Source organism: Varroa jacobsoni, unplaced genomic scaffold (assembly GCF_002532875.2).
Source record: "Varroa jacobsoni isolate VJ856 unplaced genomic scaffold, vjacob_1.0 scaffold_278, whole genome shotgun sequence".
NCBI classification, from domain to species: domain Eukaryota; kingdom Metazoa; phylum Arthropoda; class Arachnida; order Mesostigmata; family Varroidae; genus Varroa; species Varroa jacobsoni.
In genome coordinates this window covers 126,826-140,040 of record NW_019213180.1, presented here as the reverse complement: position 1 = coordinate 140,040, position 13,215 = coordinate 126,826, and the positions used below count along the sequence as shown (strand labels likewise).

Genomic DNA, 13,215 nt, shown 5'->3' with positions numbered 1-13,215 from the left:
TGGTATGGTAGTACACAGTTGGAGACTGAGCGCTAAAACGAGAGAATAACAACCTAAAACCGAGCTTACTTAGACTACCTGTTCTATTTATCGACTTGCTAGTCTCGGCGAAGCCATGAGACGACGATACATCACTATGGGGTGATTAGCTGAAGAACTGTGACGCATGCGCCACACGAGGAAAACCCTCTGCATTGATAACTGTTATTATTCCAGTATTATATATATATCCCGTATGTAAGGCTTTGTAAACACCAATAGATCGTGCGTCGCTTTGCCGACTAATTATGGGAAGGGCAGAGACAGGGAACGTAATATTTAAGAAAAATCGTACCTCGAAAAAATGAACGTTTTACTATGCTACAATGGAAAGGCTATCCATATCTGCTGTTGTCGTAGCAAATGCTATTCAAATAGTTTCTATTTAGGTGATTTTAGTAATCAAACTGCGTGAATACAATCTGTAATCGCTGTCATGGATTTACTCCAACCGTGTTCCCTATTTACCTATTATGTACGTGTAGCCGATTCGGTGGTAGCAGGGTTTTAAGTTAAAAAAAAGACTTTTTTTTCTGCAATATAACTCCTCGCATTGGAAGGCAGCGATTTAATGGTGCCGTTAAGGATTTCTGCTTGCTTTTATCTGCAATTGTCAACAAATACACACGATTGTTCCTATTACCATGCCTGCAGCATACGGGAAAACTGTAGAGGAAATTGGCTTTAACGACCATGATCCATTTTTACACTGTCCTCGTCTAAAGTACTAAGTTTCCTGTAATTATTTCTTGCCCGGTTACCATTTCTGTGTGGTCATTGCTAAACAAACAATTATGCTGTTTCGAGCACACCAGCGCACTCGAATATCGGAAGGTTTTGATCGGGTCTGACTGCATTTAATTTTTTCTGACTGATTCTAGCGTTCGTTTTAAGCCTTGGTAGCTAGCCCTTACAAACAGAATATTACTAACGTATGACGTGCTGCGATATATGGCGGTGTATAGAATCTTAAAGCTTTCATCGAACCTCTTTCAGGTAGGTGTAGCTTCCAGGTCAATAGCAACAAGAATCATTCTTGTTATTTTAAGGATTACAAGCAGTAAAGATATCCTAGGCAAAAATATAATTAGAAACCATTCTTTCTTTCAACAGTCAGACTCATATCAGTACTGGTTGAAGCTATATAGTAGTCTTAATAGTCCCTGTGAGACCTTTTCAGTAACCACTTCCAGGTCTGCTGCGTATATATGTAGACTTGCAATTAAATACGACCTGTTGTTTTTACTGGGTTATATGAAAATAGCGGATGTCTGCCTTTCTTAGTGTGACGTGACTCTAATGCGCATTCGATCATACAAAAGATCTCAGAGCCTATGATCGGCCTTAGTCTTCGCCTGAGTATGGCTTGCAGGAAGGAATAGGCACACTGCAAACAATCGCGGTTACTTGGCACTTATTTGCATTAAAGGCCATTGCTATATTATTGACTACGAAGATTTGCGGGGTAGACCATTATTATTATCAGTAAATTTTCTATTTCAATAGATATTAACATTAAAGTATATCAATTTCTCGTTTATAGCATGCTTACATTTGTCTATTGCTCACACAGAGAAACCGTATATTGATTTACGTAAGAGAATGTGATATATATATATGCCAATCCCATTGGGTCCTTGAGTGAGGACTTGGGGTTGGGCTGAGAGAATCTACTGTAGGTAGACAGTACTAATGACACTGAAGAATCTATTTAAGCGTGCTGGTGCCTAAAGCTTTCATCTATATCACTCTTCGTCAACGAGAGTGAATAGCGCACTCGGTATAGTTTACAGACGCGGACAATCAAAAAGGATACGAGGCAAAGATTCAAGCAGATAAAAATATGTCAGGACGGCAAGATATTCACGAATCTAGATTCAAGAGGAGTCACACAATTTTCAGTAATTTTTTCGGCATGTCTCAAGCAATGTGTCATGAAAACTGTAAACTCAGCATTTGTAGATTTGTCTGAGTATAGAGCTTGTTTGGAATGGATCTTACAACCTTTATTGCTTTTAGTTGTCCGTTAAATATTGCAAAGGATTATCGATGGTGCTCGCAGTACGATACATTTCAAATTACGTTCTGTGTACGTTCCATGCTTACATCTACTTACTGAGGGACACTGGCTGGTGTCCCATTTTTTCTTGTGATACTCCTTTATCAATATCGGCAACTGGCGATTTGGGATGATAAAGATCTGGTCGCGCACGCATGCGACCCCAAAGTCCATTGCATCGATATGTTGATACGCGCATTTAATTTATTGCCTGATTTCTATAGACATAAAAAAGAGCGCCACTATGATTGATATATAGTATATAAAATTACGTGTACGATCTCGGCTAGGACCCTACTGGACAAAGACCCACGACGAGTGTTAGAGACAAAGCCCTATCAAATCAATAGTACAACAGTAGGTCACGACTGTGTAGGTTATCACTAGTTCGAAAATGTATTATAGAATTCGTAAGAAAGGACGTATGATTCAAGGACACAATGAATGTACAGGATTGTATGTAAGTGGCGACTTGCAGGTTATCGAAAGCGATCTATATAAGACAACGCGGCGCATATGTATGCGTGATATCGTGCATACATACAATGGCTTTCGCTGGCGAATCTAGCGCTAAATGACAGACCTATCTAAAGAAGCGGAAAGCAAATGTTTCGTCGACTGCAACATTGCTACCGTAACGAACATACCTGTCTGACTAATATACCTATAGAGAAAAATGTACGTCCACTCATCTTTATACGAAGACAAACATCGGTTCTATCTTTTAGCATATACGACTTGTGATGCGTAGAAGAAAAACTAAGCCCGAAGACGCCAGCTGTCTGCAATGGACCTGGTGTGAAAAAGCATTCCAGCATATGTTGTCGTGGTAGTAATATTTCGACTGCTGAGAGAAAGTACTGCTGCGGTGAATGGACGTACATTCCAAAAATCCTGATGGAATAGAGACGTACGTACGAGAGGCGTTCATTGGATATCGGTCACTAGCATCTATCCTGTTTCCATTTTCATATACACGCAATTTTATCCTTGGCAGGTTTACAGAGGTCGCCTTTTGCGGGGTGCTAATAAATGGTCTTTTCCAAAGGCGGTACAGGAACGGGCGTTGACCCCAAATTCTTCGCTCCTATAAGGTCGCTGTCTTCAACTCCTTTTTTTATATCCATACCGTTGATATATATACATATATATATACAAAGGCAGCCTTATCACGTACGTCCTACACAAAGCTCTAAAGGACAGAGCGTGTAATTGTAAAGTCCGGGCCTCCCATTGTGCCTTCTTTAAGTTAAATAATCTATTAGACGTATATGGCATGGAAAGCATATCGATCGAGATATGGACATCCTGCTCAATACATTTCCTACATCTATCAGATATAGACGGAAACCACCGAAAAAATAATGCTGGTCGACACTACCGTATCATGGTTTTATACAAACAACGTACACAATATATACACATGTTCTGTAACGGAAGCTATGAAAACTGATTTAAGTTAACTACTCTGCGTATAAAGACCAGGTACCTTGACTAAAACATTTCTAAGGTACTGCACGAGGACTGTGTCCTAAAGAACCTTCCGAGATACTTATAAGAGACATTCATTATCCTTATCGACAATAACATGAGAGGGACCAGGGAAGAAGAGGCGATGTTTAAGTGGCAACTTTGGGCAGTTGGTCAAAATGGAGCAGTAGAAACTTTTTGAAAAAGTTATCATTGCTCGTTCCGAATTTATTAGCTGCATTTCGAGCAGAGGGGCCTCTGACTGTTATACGCGGACCTGTTTGTCACACAAACTCGACTCTTTTTCTTTATGTATGTGTATATTTCGAATCCATTAACAGCTTACTACTACAGCATTTGTTACTATAGGAAACAGCATCTGCAGTTCATTCACTGATATTGGCAATGACGTGTACCATTGTGTGTCTGTTGCATTACGTGAGCGCACATAGCAGCACTGATACATAGCAGCCTGCACTGATCAGTCAGTAATACCATACATGCACGAAAAAATATATCATGACTTCGTGCAGTTTAACGATACGTTATCGGTACGATTTCTTTCATTTTGCTGTAAAGTGGACCAATAACGCTCATGCAAATATAAGAGGCATAATTATAGAACCCTTAGTGTAGTAACTAATAACATGAAGTTTAACGCTAATTAAAACAATAGGGCTACTTATTAGGAATAATGTGTCCCGCCTACGACGGCGAACTACGAGAATATGGTCGTCGCAGCTTATTTCAAAAACAACGTTAAAGATGAGGTACGTATTTATGAAGATACGATCCTTCAGTTCGACACGGCCTATCTATATAGACATCTGTGTGTGGCCACGAACAGAAGACAATTTACGTTCCATGCTCACGTAATGTCCCGTTTGGGCTACAAGACTTGCGCGCTTTAACGCTTTTAAACTTATTCTTTTAGAATTCTTTCAAGTTAAATGTCGATAACAACAAGTTTACGAAAGAGGAGCTCAGACGCTGTATCAGCGATTAAGCTAAACGCCAGTTTAGAACATTATAAAAGTGACGCAATTCTGCCAGTGAAATCGAAGAGGACATGTCTTGTCCCACACATAATTTTCATATACATTCTCTATAAAGAAACTAAAATGTCCCCGAAAAAACGATGTAAACTTTTTACTTCGAGTTAATCTTTTCCCCTCCTGTTGAGATCCTAAATGAATAATCGGTCTTAAATAATATGGTTTATATAGTTTTATAATTTTTGTTAAACTATCTCCGTTCTCTCGAGAAGAGAGCCTCAAACCCCTGACTGGTAGAAGCAGCTATCTTCTCTGAACATTTTGTTTTTAACAAGCGTTTGCGCCAAACAATATGAACTTCTCATACTTTCCTCGTTGAATCGAAATTACCTTTTATTCAGTCGAAGCAGTCTACTAGATGCGTTCATCGTTTGCGTATGTACAGTCATACGGCCATGGCTGCGTCAATTCTCGTACATTGTTTCCAAACAGGCGTGCCCAGAGCAGTTGTTGTCAATTGACCAAGTTTGGGTTTCAAAGATCTTTAGATTCACCATAGATTTTTACATTAGTATTCAAAATTTGGCGATGTTATTGTTACTAGTTTAAAGCGGCCACTATCTCAGTGCAGACAATTAGCGACATAGCAGATGTAGCTCAGTGAGAATCACGATGCTCGTCATGGTTCTTGATTAAAAAAAGATTTCATATCAAGAGAGTAACTAGAGTATTTAATATATAGTGCTTATTGCTTTTGCGGTGCTCTGTGATAAATCGTAATCAGATAAATTGTGCACGAAACGAGATTTTCTGATACATTTCGTCCCCCTCAATGGAAATGGCTCGAGGCTTACTTGTCGAAAAGTTGATACACGTGATGCCACAGGCGTCATCTCCGCTATTACGATCGGTCTGATCAGTATCAAGCAAACTTGTGCGGAGAGATTAGAAGTTCGAATCAGATAATACGCGGGTACAAGAAAATTTATTCCTAAACGCTGAACATCATATATAACACGTTCCTTAGGAATTGGAATGAGCGCAACTTTGCAGTACGCATTACTTCCAACTACACTCAACGTCTTCCTGAAGGTAGCAACTTCTGCACGTTTCGTAATCTTTTTCTGTAGGTTAGTTTTTCACTTGATAACTATGCGAAGTTATACGCAGTTAACTGCAACTTTCATTGTCGCGCCTTGTTTGCGTCTAGACGATGGCAGCATATCTTATTTTGCCAATTATGGCTTATAGTGTCCAATGAGCGTCTTTTTACACGACGGTACCGACGGTAAGGCGTTACATCTGTGTTGCATACGTTCATTAGCGACCGCTAACAATCTCAGACGCCGAACGGTCAACGATAATTACGTTAATGTGTCTCTGGAGCACGTGAGAATCGTCCGAGTGGAAAGGGCAAAGGCTGCGCCTCAGCTTAACGTTGTTTCAACACATTTTGAGCACTTGTAAGAACCATGACTGGACGTATTGTCCTCCTATATGATACGTGTATACTTTGTACACATCCAAAAACATAACGAAAGCATTGTTATTTGCACATAATTTACTGTGTATGCGAATACGGCCCTAGAAATTCGGTGGTTGGAAAAAAATCACCTTATCGTAAAATTGCCTAGTTCCCCCTAGAAGTGTCTCTTCTGGTGAGTTGGACACTTAACACAGCTCCCTGCCGATTTTTTCTTATTTCCGCAATTTCCTACGACTACTAAACGGTATATCTTCAGACAGCCACATACGCATCAATAGTCATAGACCATAGATAAAATAAAACATTGCAAACCTTTTTTTTGGTATCGGTTACCATCCTGTTGAGTCCGCCTTTCAGGTCTTCCATTGTTTCGGAATTGTTGGTCCACCTTTCACAAGTACGATGTCCCGTCGTACTGGCCCTCTGATAATTGCACTTGACTGCCACCTAATCAATGCCAATAGAAGCTCGAGTTCAGAAGAATCAATGGAAGGGGGAGAAAAGCTCGATTGTACAACGAATCAAAGGAGACGAAAACAGGCAAACAGCGAAGTGTCCTTAAATTAAGTCACTCTTTGGTGGCTAGCTAGCTTAGGCTAAAAATCGCTCTTACTGAGCTTTGTTCGTCTCCCGGTCCGTCTGATCGACGCCCTGACACATCGATCAAGCGGCGCGCACGTTCACTCAAACTGTATATGTGTTTCGTCGGCAAGTGAACTTGAACTAACAAACTCTATTGATAAAGTCGCCTGTCTGCCCTATTAGAGTGACGCTGACGATGGTGATTTAACAGTACTGGCCGTAGCTGTAGCAGCAATAGTTATTTGAAATGACGCCTTCTCTCAAGGAGTCCTGCTGCTTACCGCAAGCTAGCCCGTAGGAGCGAAAGGGCACCCGATCGCGCGAGTCGACGCACAAGGAGAGGGTGTTTTGTTCCCCCCTCCCCCCTCCTTCCGCCTAAACTCCGGTCGCGCCCGATGCGATGATTAGTGTACAATGATGAGATAACTACGGAACAAACAGCACAGTACAAACACCTGTCCTTACACAAACAGCTTACTTTAACGCTTAAGTTCAGCCAAGAAAATGGGCACAAAGTCTATCGCACGGCTTGTCAGAGAAATTCTCGCGCGGGACTGCTTATTCATAGGCCAATGACCTAGGCGGACTTGCGGGTAGGCGTCCAGTGATATCGCTAAAATACTGCCGACGAATAGGCAAAGAACAGGCTTAGAAAAAAACCGCCGAATTCATTGAGCTACTTAGCTGAGTTAAATTTAATTCGGCATTTGACGATAATGTTGCTGATGTCGCTAATAAATAATAATGATCGGTATGACGATGTAAAATTTTCGGCCGCCTTTTTTACATGCTGTGTTACTTGGTCAATGGCGTCAGCAACGGCAAGTCAATGCTATGTTGGCTGGATGCTAGGGCTTGTCTCATAAACTACCATATCTCATGTCTCAAACTTTTCCAAATGATGGTAAAGACGGGAAGGTAATTCGGATGACTGATCTGGAAAAAGCTGGGTTGCCCCAGCGTTCAATTTTGTTTTCCGCTGTAATGCTATATATAATTTATTTTCATTAATAACAGCTGCATGCATTCTGTAGTCCAGTAAGGGGCTTTATTTTCAAGTAGAAGTGTCACATGATTTCCCGGGTTCGCTTTCCTAGCTATGGAAAAATTACTATTAAATGTTCGTAAGATAAATATTAACTTATCAAAAAGATGCTTACAGTGCTTAAGCAATTATCCATGAAGTGAAGTTACTTCGTGATCAAGCAAAGCTGGAAAACTTTTTCTACTTTACTGTCTCCTCACTCATAATGGTAACTTGTTTATTGAACAATTAACTTTCATAATGAACAACGATACGTTATGTGGACAATTCTAATGGCGTCAATGTAAAGGTAAGAGAGCGCAGTGATTTATTTAATGAAGGAAAGACGAAACGTTGTCTGACACGTACATGTTTGAAAGGCCCGCTCACGTTCCTCCCTTGACCTTCTCTATCTCGTAGGTATCTACGTATGATGTATCTAGAGTCGCCAAATATTTGACATTGAACACACGACAGATTACTATAAGCCCGCAAGGGAAAATAGAATCATAGACGAAATCTGTTCTTACTATTTATAACGCAGCTCCTCTAGTTTTGACTAGACCGTCAACCTTCGTGAGACAGTGACACATCATTCGAATATAGGCTCCCTCCAGGCTTTAATAGTTTTGCCTTATCAGAATATCAGGCTAGCCTTCTTTCGTCCATTATGCAGGATATCTAAAGAATCTGAACGAACTAGAATAAAACGGACAGCTGTTTCACTGGTAAAACATCCGACTGCTATAGCCCAATTTACGAGGGCATCAAATTTGGATAATTGTCGGCAAATGCATGTGAATTAGGCATGTCGACTGTGCCTTTTTTTGTCACATCGACGGACCGCGTTAACATAGCTATATTACTAAAAATGTTAGCAACACTATTTAAAGGACGCTAGAAGGTCGGCTTTTTTTCTACAAATGGCGGATAAAATGTGAGGGGCGAGACAAAATAAGAAGTTTCAAAAATTTCACTACCCAGGAATTTAAGGAATTGAAAATTGGTGTAGGCACACTTCGTTTCTTGCTAGAAACCAGCCGTTTGAAGCTATGCCTAACGCTGACTTAAGCTGCATACGTAAAACTTGATGAGATTGTCCTATTAATAATAAAAATTCATAGTTGAGTAAAAAATGTTTGGCTGAAACTGTTGCTGATATACAGAACTGTGTATTGCACCAAAGCGTTTTTTACGATCACAACTACGATTTTTCAGGTCTCAAAAAAAATCACAGATAGTTAGTTTCATCGTCACTGTTGATAATTATGCTATTACTATTTTTTCGGTCAAACTTTTCCAACGGTTTCAAAGTTGCTTCTACTTGAAAGTGAAGATCTCTCCTGGTAGTTCAAAAAATGTAATATTTGCTAAAAAGAAAAACATACGTAACGGGCGATATGATTGGCTACAAAATATCCTGAAGTTATCGAGCGGGATTCGGTGTGACGATCTTATCTATCAGACGATTGGATATTGTCGATATATAGCCATAATATCGCAAGGTTTACGATCTCACTATAATTCCGAGGCATATATGCATATTTATTCATTAGTTTCCTATAATAAAAATGGTGTTATTAGAAAATTTCGTAGAGAAGTTGTGTACGAGTACTACGTAGTTACCCGTCTCGACTGTGTCGTCTTTCACGCCGCACAGTGAAGCCTTGCTAAGCAAAAAGGTCCGCGGTAATTTTCTTTTTGTACATCATAACGCAACGAGGACGGAGAATGTAAATGTTGCTAAATAAAGATCTTATATGAATGTAATTATATGGATCAAGAGAAGTCTAATATTTTATATTGACATTTTGTTCCATAATAAGCAGTTTCACATCGAGCGAATGAGAATACATTTACATAGCGAACTTCCTTCATGGATAAAGTTAGAAGGCGTACGCCAGTGTCTATCTACAAAGAAGCTTTATGATGGTAATATATTCAGTGTTCTCACTAGGTCCAGCTGACAATGTCGTTCAATATATTAAATATATTTAGTTCGTTTTATACGAGGTGCGGATCGTAGCCTGAGTTGAGACAAGAGGATTCTCCGCAAAAGCGTAAATATTTACGCGTGTATTGCACTTTTTCCCAAAATGTGTATCGTACATTATTCAGTAGACAATTGTCAGCTAAATTAAATAGACATATTGGCTTCATCAAAAACTAACTACATACTAAGGCGTTTTATTCGCAACTGTGACTATGTTAGTCGTCTTTAGATGCTCTCCCTGCTTTGGCCACTGTCGTCAATGGAACTTTTCGAGATGTAGCTGCTGTCAAGACGGTTTTTACCTTTTTGAGTTGTATGCGTAGTCGGACGGCGTAGACCGAACTGAATTTTTTCCAGGCTCATTCCGTCACAATGATCGTCTGTGCTGGGTAGTAGTCGTAGTAGTAGTAGTAGTAGTAGTAGTAGTAGTAGTAGTAGTAGTAGTAGTAGTAGGTTGCTTTTAACCCGACTACTTTGACGGTGTTAGTCCGCTCTGAGATTACGGTAAGGGTTCCCACGTTGAGAATGGAATATATTTTGCATAATAATCTCCTGCTGACCAAAGTTAGCGAAGTTCGTTTTCAGGATTGTTGTTGACGGCTACGGCCCGGAGCCACCGCAAGCTCGCATCTTTGAACTGATGATTGATCACATACCAGATATAACTATAGCAGGCTCCTGGTGGTTCGATATCTTCATATATGAAGGGGGCTCGATAGGGACCGACGTTGGGCTTGGCAGATTCTTATAGGAAGATCCTTGCTCAGTTGCTCACATTATCAAGGTCGGGTCCTTTAACCTGCGGTGCAACACTGCATGTGATAATGCATCACTGATTTCGGCCACCTTAACACCTTGAGTTTTTCAACCAGTTTGACATTGTACAATCGCCACCGCTGAGGCTCCTGCCCCATTTTATGGTAAACGTCATTATTATCGGTCAACGTCCTCGTTGTCACCGCTCGATGAAAACAGGTTACGGTAATCCGCAAGAAACTTCTTGAAAGGAAGTAACAGATGAGTCGTGCTATCCGCGTCATCATCTTCGCAAAGTTAGCCCGCAGAACCTGGTTTTCGTTTCGTTCAATCAGAAGTCGTGTTCGTTCGAACAATGCAGAAATGCTATTATGGCTAAACTACCAGCTGAATAATGCCCGCTAAGCTAAACGGGAATTCTATGCAGCGGTTATGTGGCGCCAACGCCGGTCTGGCCTCTCGCTAAACGATGATCTCGATTTGAGACGGACCATGGTGCGAGCCTTGTACCTTCACCTATTACAATTGTATAATTTGTCTTTGCAGTTTATGGTAACGATAAATGATCTGCATAGGATTATGTTCGTGAGCACCATGTGCTTATAAAGCACCTTAAATCGCTATGTGTTGATCCGTATCAATTGATAGACGTCAGTCGATGGTATCAGTCATCATAGTCAATTGGGTTTTGTGTGCGTGTGTGCGTGTGTGTGTGTGTGTGTGGGGGGGGGGGGTACAACAAGAGTGGAACAAGAAAGGATCCACTTTTAATTTAGAATAAAACATTTTAAACCTTTTGGCAGGTGACAGACTGAAATGACTCCGTGGTGTAAACGGTGCCTACTCGTTTGTTGGAGCTATCGGTAGACGCCACAGCGGATTATAGCGAATTTTTGCTAATTGACCTTTCAGGTGTGTTATGATTTTCGGTAGACGTGGTTATCCATAGAGAAAAGACACAACCCTTATTTGGATGTTTCCCTTGTGGCTGTGACGCCCTCTTATTCATTTATTGCCTTTTTTCATACGACACTTGTAGCGATACAAAAAGTACACAGATCGTTTCCTTTCCTTTTTATGTGTATATATTTCGTGCAGCGACACATTTCTGTTTGTCTGTGTGTTTAAATCGATGTTCATTCTTTACTTTTCTATAAATTAAATACGTCACTTACACACTGCAATTGCTGGCAAACTCACACATCATAAACTATATAATAATTATTTTATTGTAGAATACATTAATTAGTAGAAATAATAATAGAAACACAATACAATTAATAAATGAAGGAAAATAAGTTTATGTAATTGCCACTTGTTCTTCACTTGGGCGGTGTTATCTTTTCCCTCAACAGTAAAATTTACGCAATCGGTATCGCTATGGCAGTCAGCTTGGCTAAGGCGTTACATAATTCGACGCAGGGTTTGACTCTGAATACTTTATGCAGCAGTCCTACGTCGGCTATAATAACAATTTGTGCCTAAAATCATTACACCTTTATCTGCTATTAATCCTCTTCGCTGGAGACATTTTGGAAGGCTTTATAAATAACTTAAATGGGCTTGTAGATAATACAGTATCTGTTATGTACATAGTAACAGCTGTGTGTGCAGTAAGTATGCATTTGAACTGTACCAACACATACTATTCACCTACTTTGAGGATGTTCTAAACAAAAATAATAATCTAATAGATTTTTTACTGCTGTTTCGTAAAAGTATTGACGTCCTGAATAGAGGCTATTGCTTGTCGGTACACGATTGCTTGGATTATACGATGAATTTCAGCCACAAAACTACGGGATTCTATAAATTTCGTTATAAGTATTTGAGGAAAATTTCACACGATTTGTTCTTTTTTTTTCAGAATATATCCTTGCGTTAGCCAATGTCAAGTCAGAATCTGAGTCGAACTGCCCGGCTCCTGAACGCGTTCTAAATCTGTCCGCCTTCAGGATCGCTGTACATGGTCCTGTAGCATGGGCTTGCGTTAAACGTGTATAGATAGGTAAATGCCTTTTCATCGCGTACGGTGGTTTCGCATGTCGGTTAAGGGTACAGAAACTCGAACTTGGGTTCCTGGAAATTTTTCACTATTTGGTATTGCGAGATGACCACAAGTAGACAATAGATATGAATTCCGTCGATCGTCCATAATAAGATCGCTGCCAGCACTGAGAACAGCTGTGAAACACCGCAACATCGATACATTTTGTTACTTCGGCAGTGAGCAGGTGACAAGAATACGAGTAAAGGACTCAGCGAACAAATACACGCCTCGGAGTACCAAATGGTACCTGCGTTTACCATAAATCGTACATATTATTTGCGTAATTTAGCCGTTTCTGAGGGTAGCTATTGTTTGGTTCAGATAAGAATTCAACAAACAAAGTTGAATGAAATGCGATTTAAGCGGATGCTAGTTTAGAGCAACCCGGCCTACAAACGAATAGCCTATACTTCCTATACTTGAAATTTGTATTCCTACATCTTAAAGCCCCTTGTGCATATGGATATCTACTTACATTTCGATAGTACCTGACGATGTACCAAAGACCAACGCCGACCATCAATAATACCTCCATCGACATGGCGATCATCCAGGGAAAATAGAGACACCTAAAATAGCAATAGTTGTTGAATCTCAGTACTTTATACAATACTCGTTTGTGGCATGAAAAGATATTCCCGAGATAGGCCATCATTCTGTATGTACACTTGATTCGTTTTGCTAAAGTCGCAAATAACATACGATGGTCCTAGCGATGTGATTAGGGTTGGGATTACATTTCGGTTGTTCATTTCAACTAC

At 40.2% G+C, this 13,215-nt stretch overlaps 2 protein-coding genes across 9 annotated transcripts in view; both read right to left on the bottom strand.

Moving 5' to 3' along the window:
* Nucleotides 1-6,868, bottom strand: part of Hex-A (Hexokinase A) — a 30,429-nt gene extending 23,561 nt beyond the window's left edge. Inside the window, exon 1 of the mRNA XM_022830546.2 lies at nucleotides 6,362-6,868. Within this exon, the coding sequence (XP_022686281.1) occupies nucleotides 6,362-6,415 (54 nt within the window). The 5' untranslated portion in view covers nucleotides 6,416-6,868. The remainder of the gene's footprint in view (nucleotides 1-6,361) is intronic.
* Nucleotides 6,869-11,369: 4,501 nt separating this feature from the next.
* Nucleotides 11,370-13,215, bottom strand: part of pasi1 (septate junction component pasiflora 1) — a 5,086-nt gene continuing 3,240 nt past the window's right edge. For all 8 annotated transcript variants that reach the window (XM_022830565.2, XM_022830558.2, XM_022830561.2 and 5 more), the window contains exons 4-5: nucleotides 12,930-13,023; nucleotides 11,370-12,588 (exon numbers count right to left, since the gene is read on the bottom strand). In XM_022830565.2, coding sequence (XP_022686300.1) covers nucleotides 12,454-12,588; nucleotides 12,930-13,023 — 229 coding nt within the window. In that variant the 3' untranslated portion in view covers nucleotides 11,370-12,453. The remainder of the gene's footprint in view (nucleotides 12,589-12,929; nucleotides 13,024-13,215) is intronic.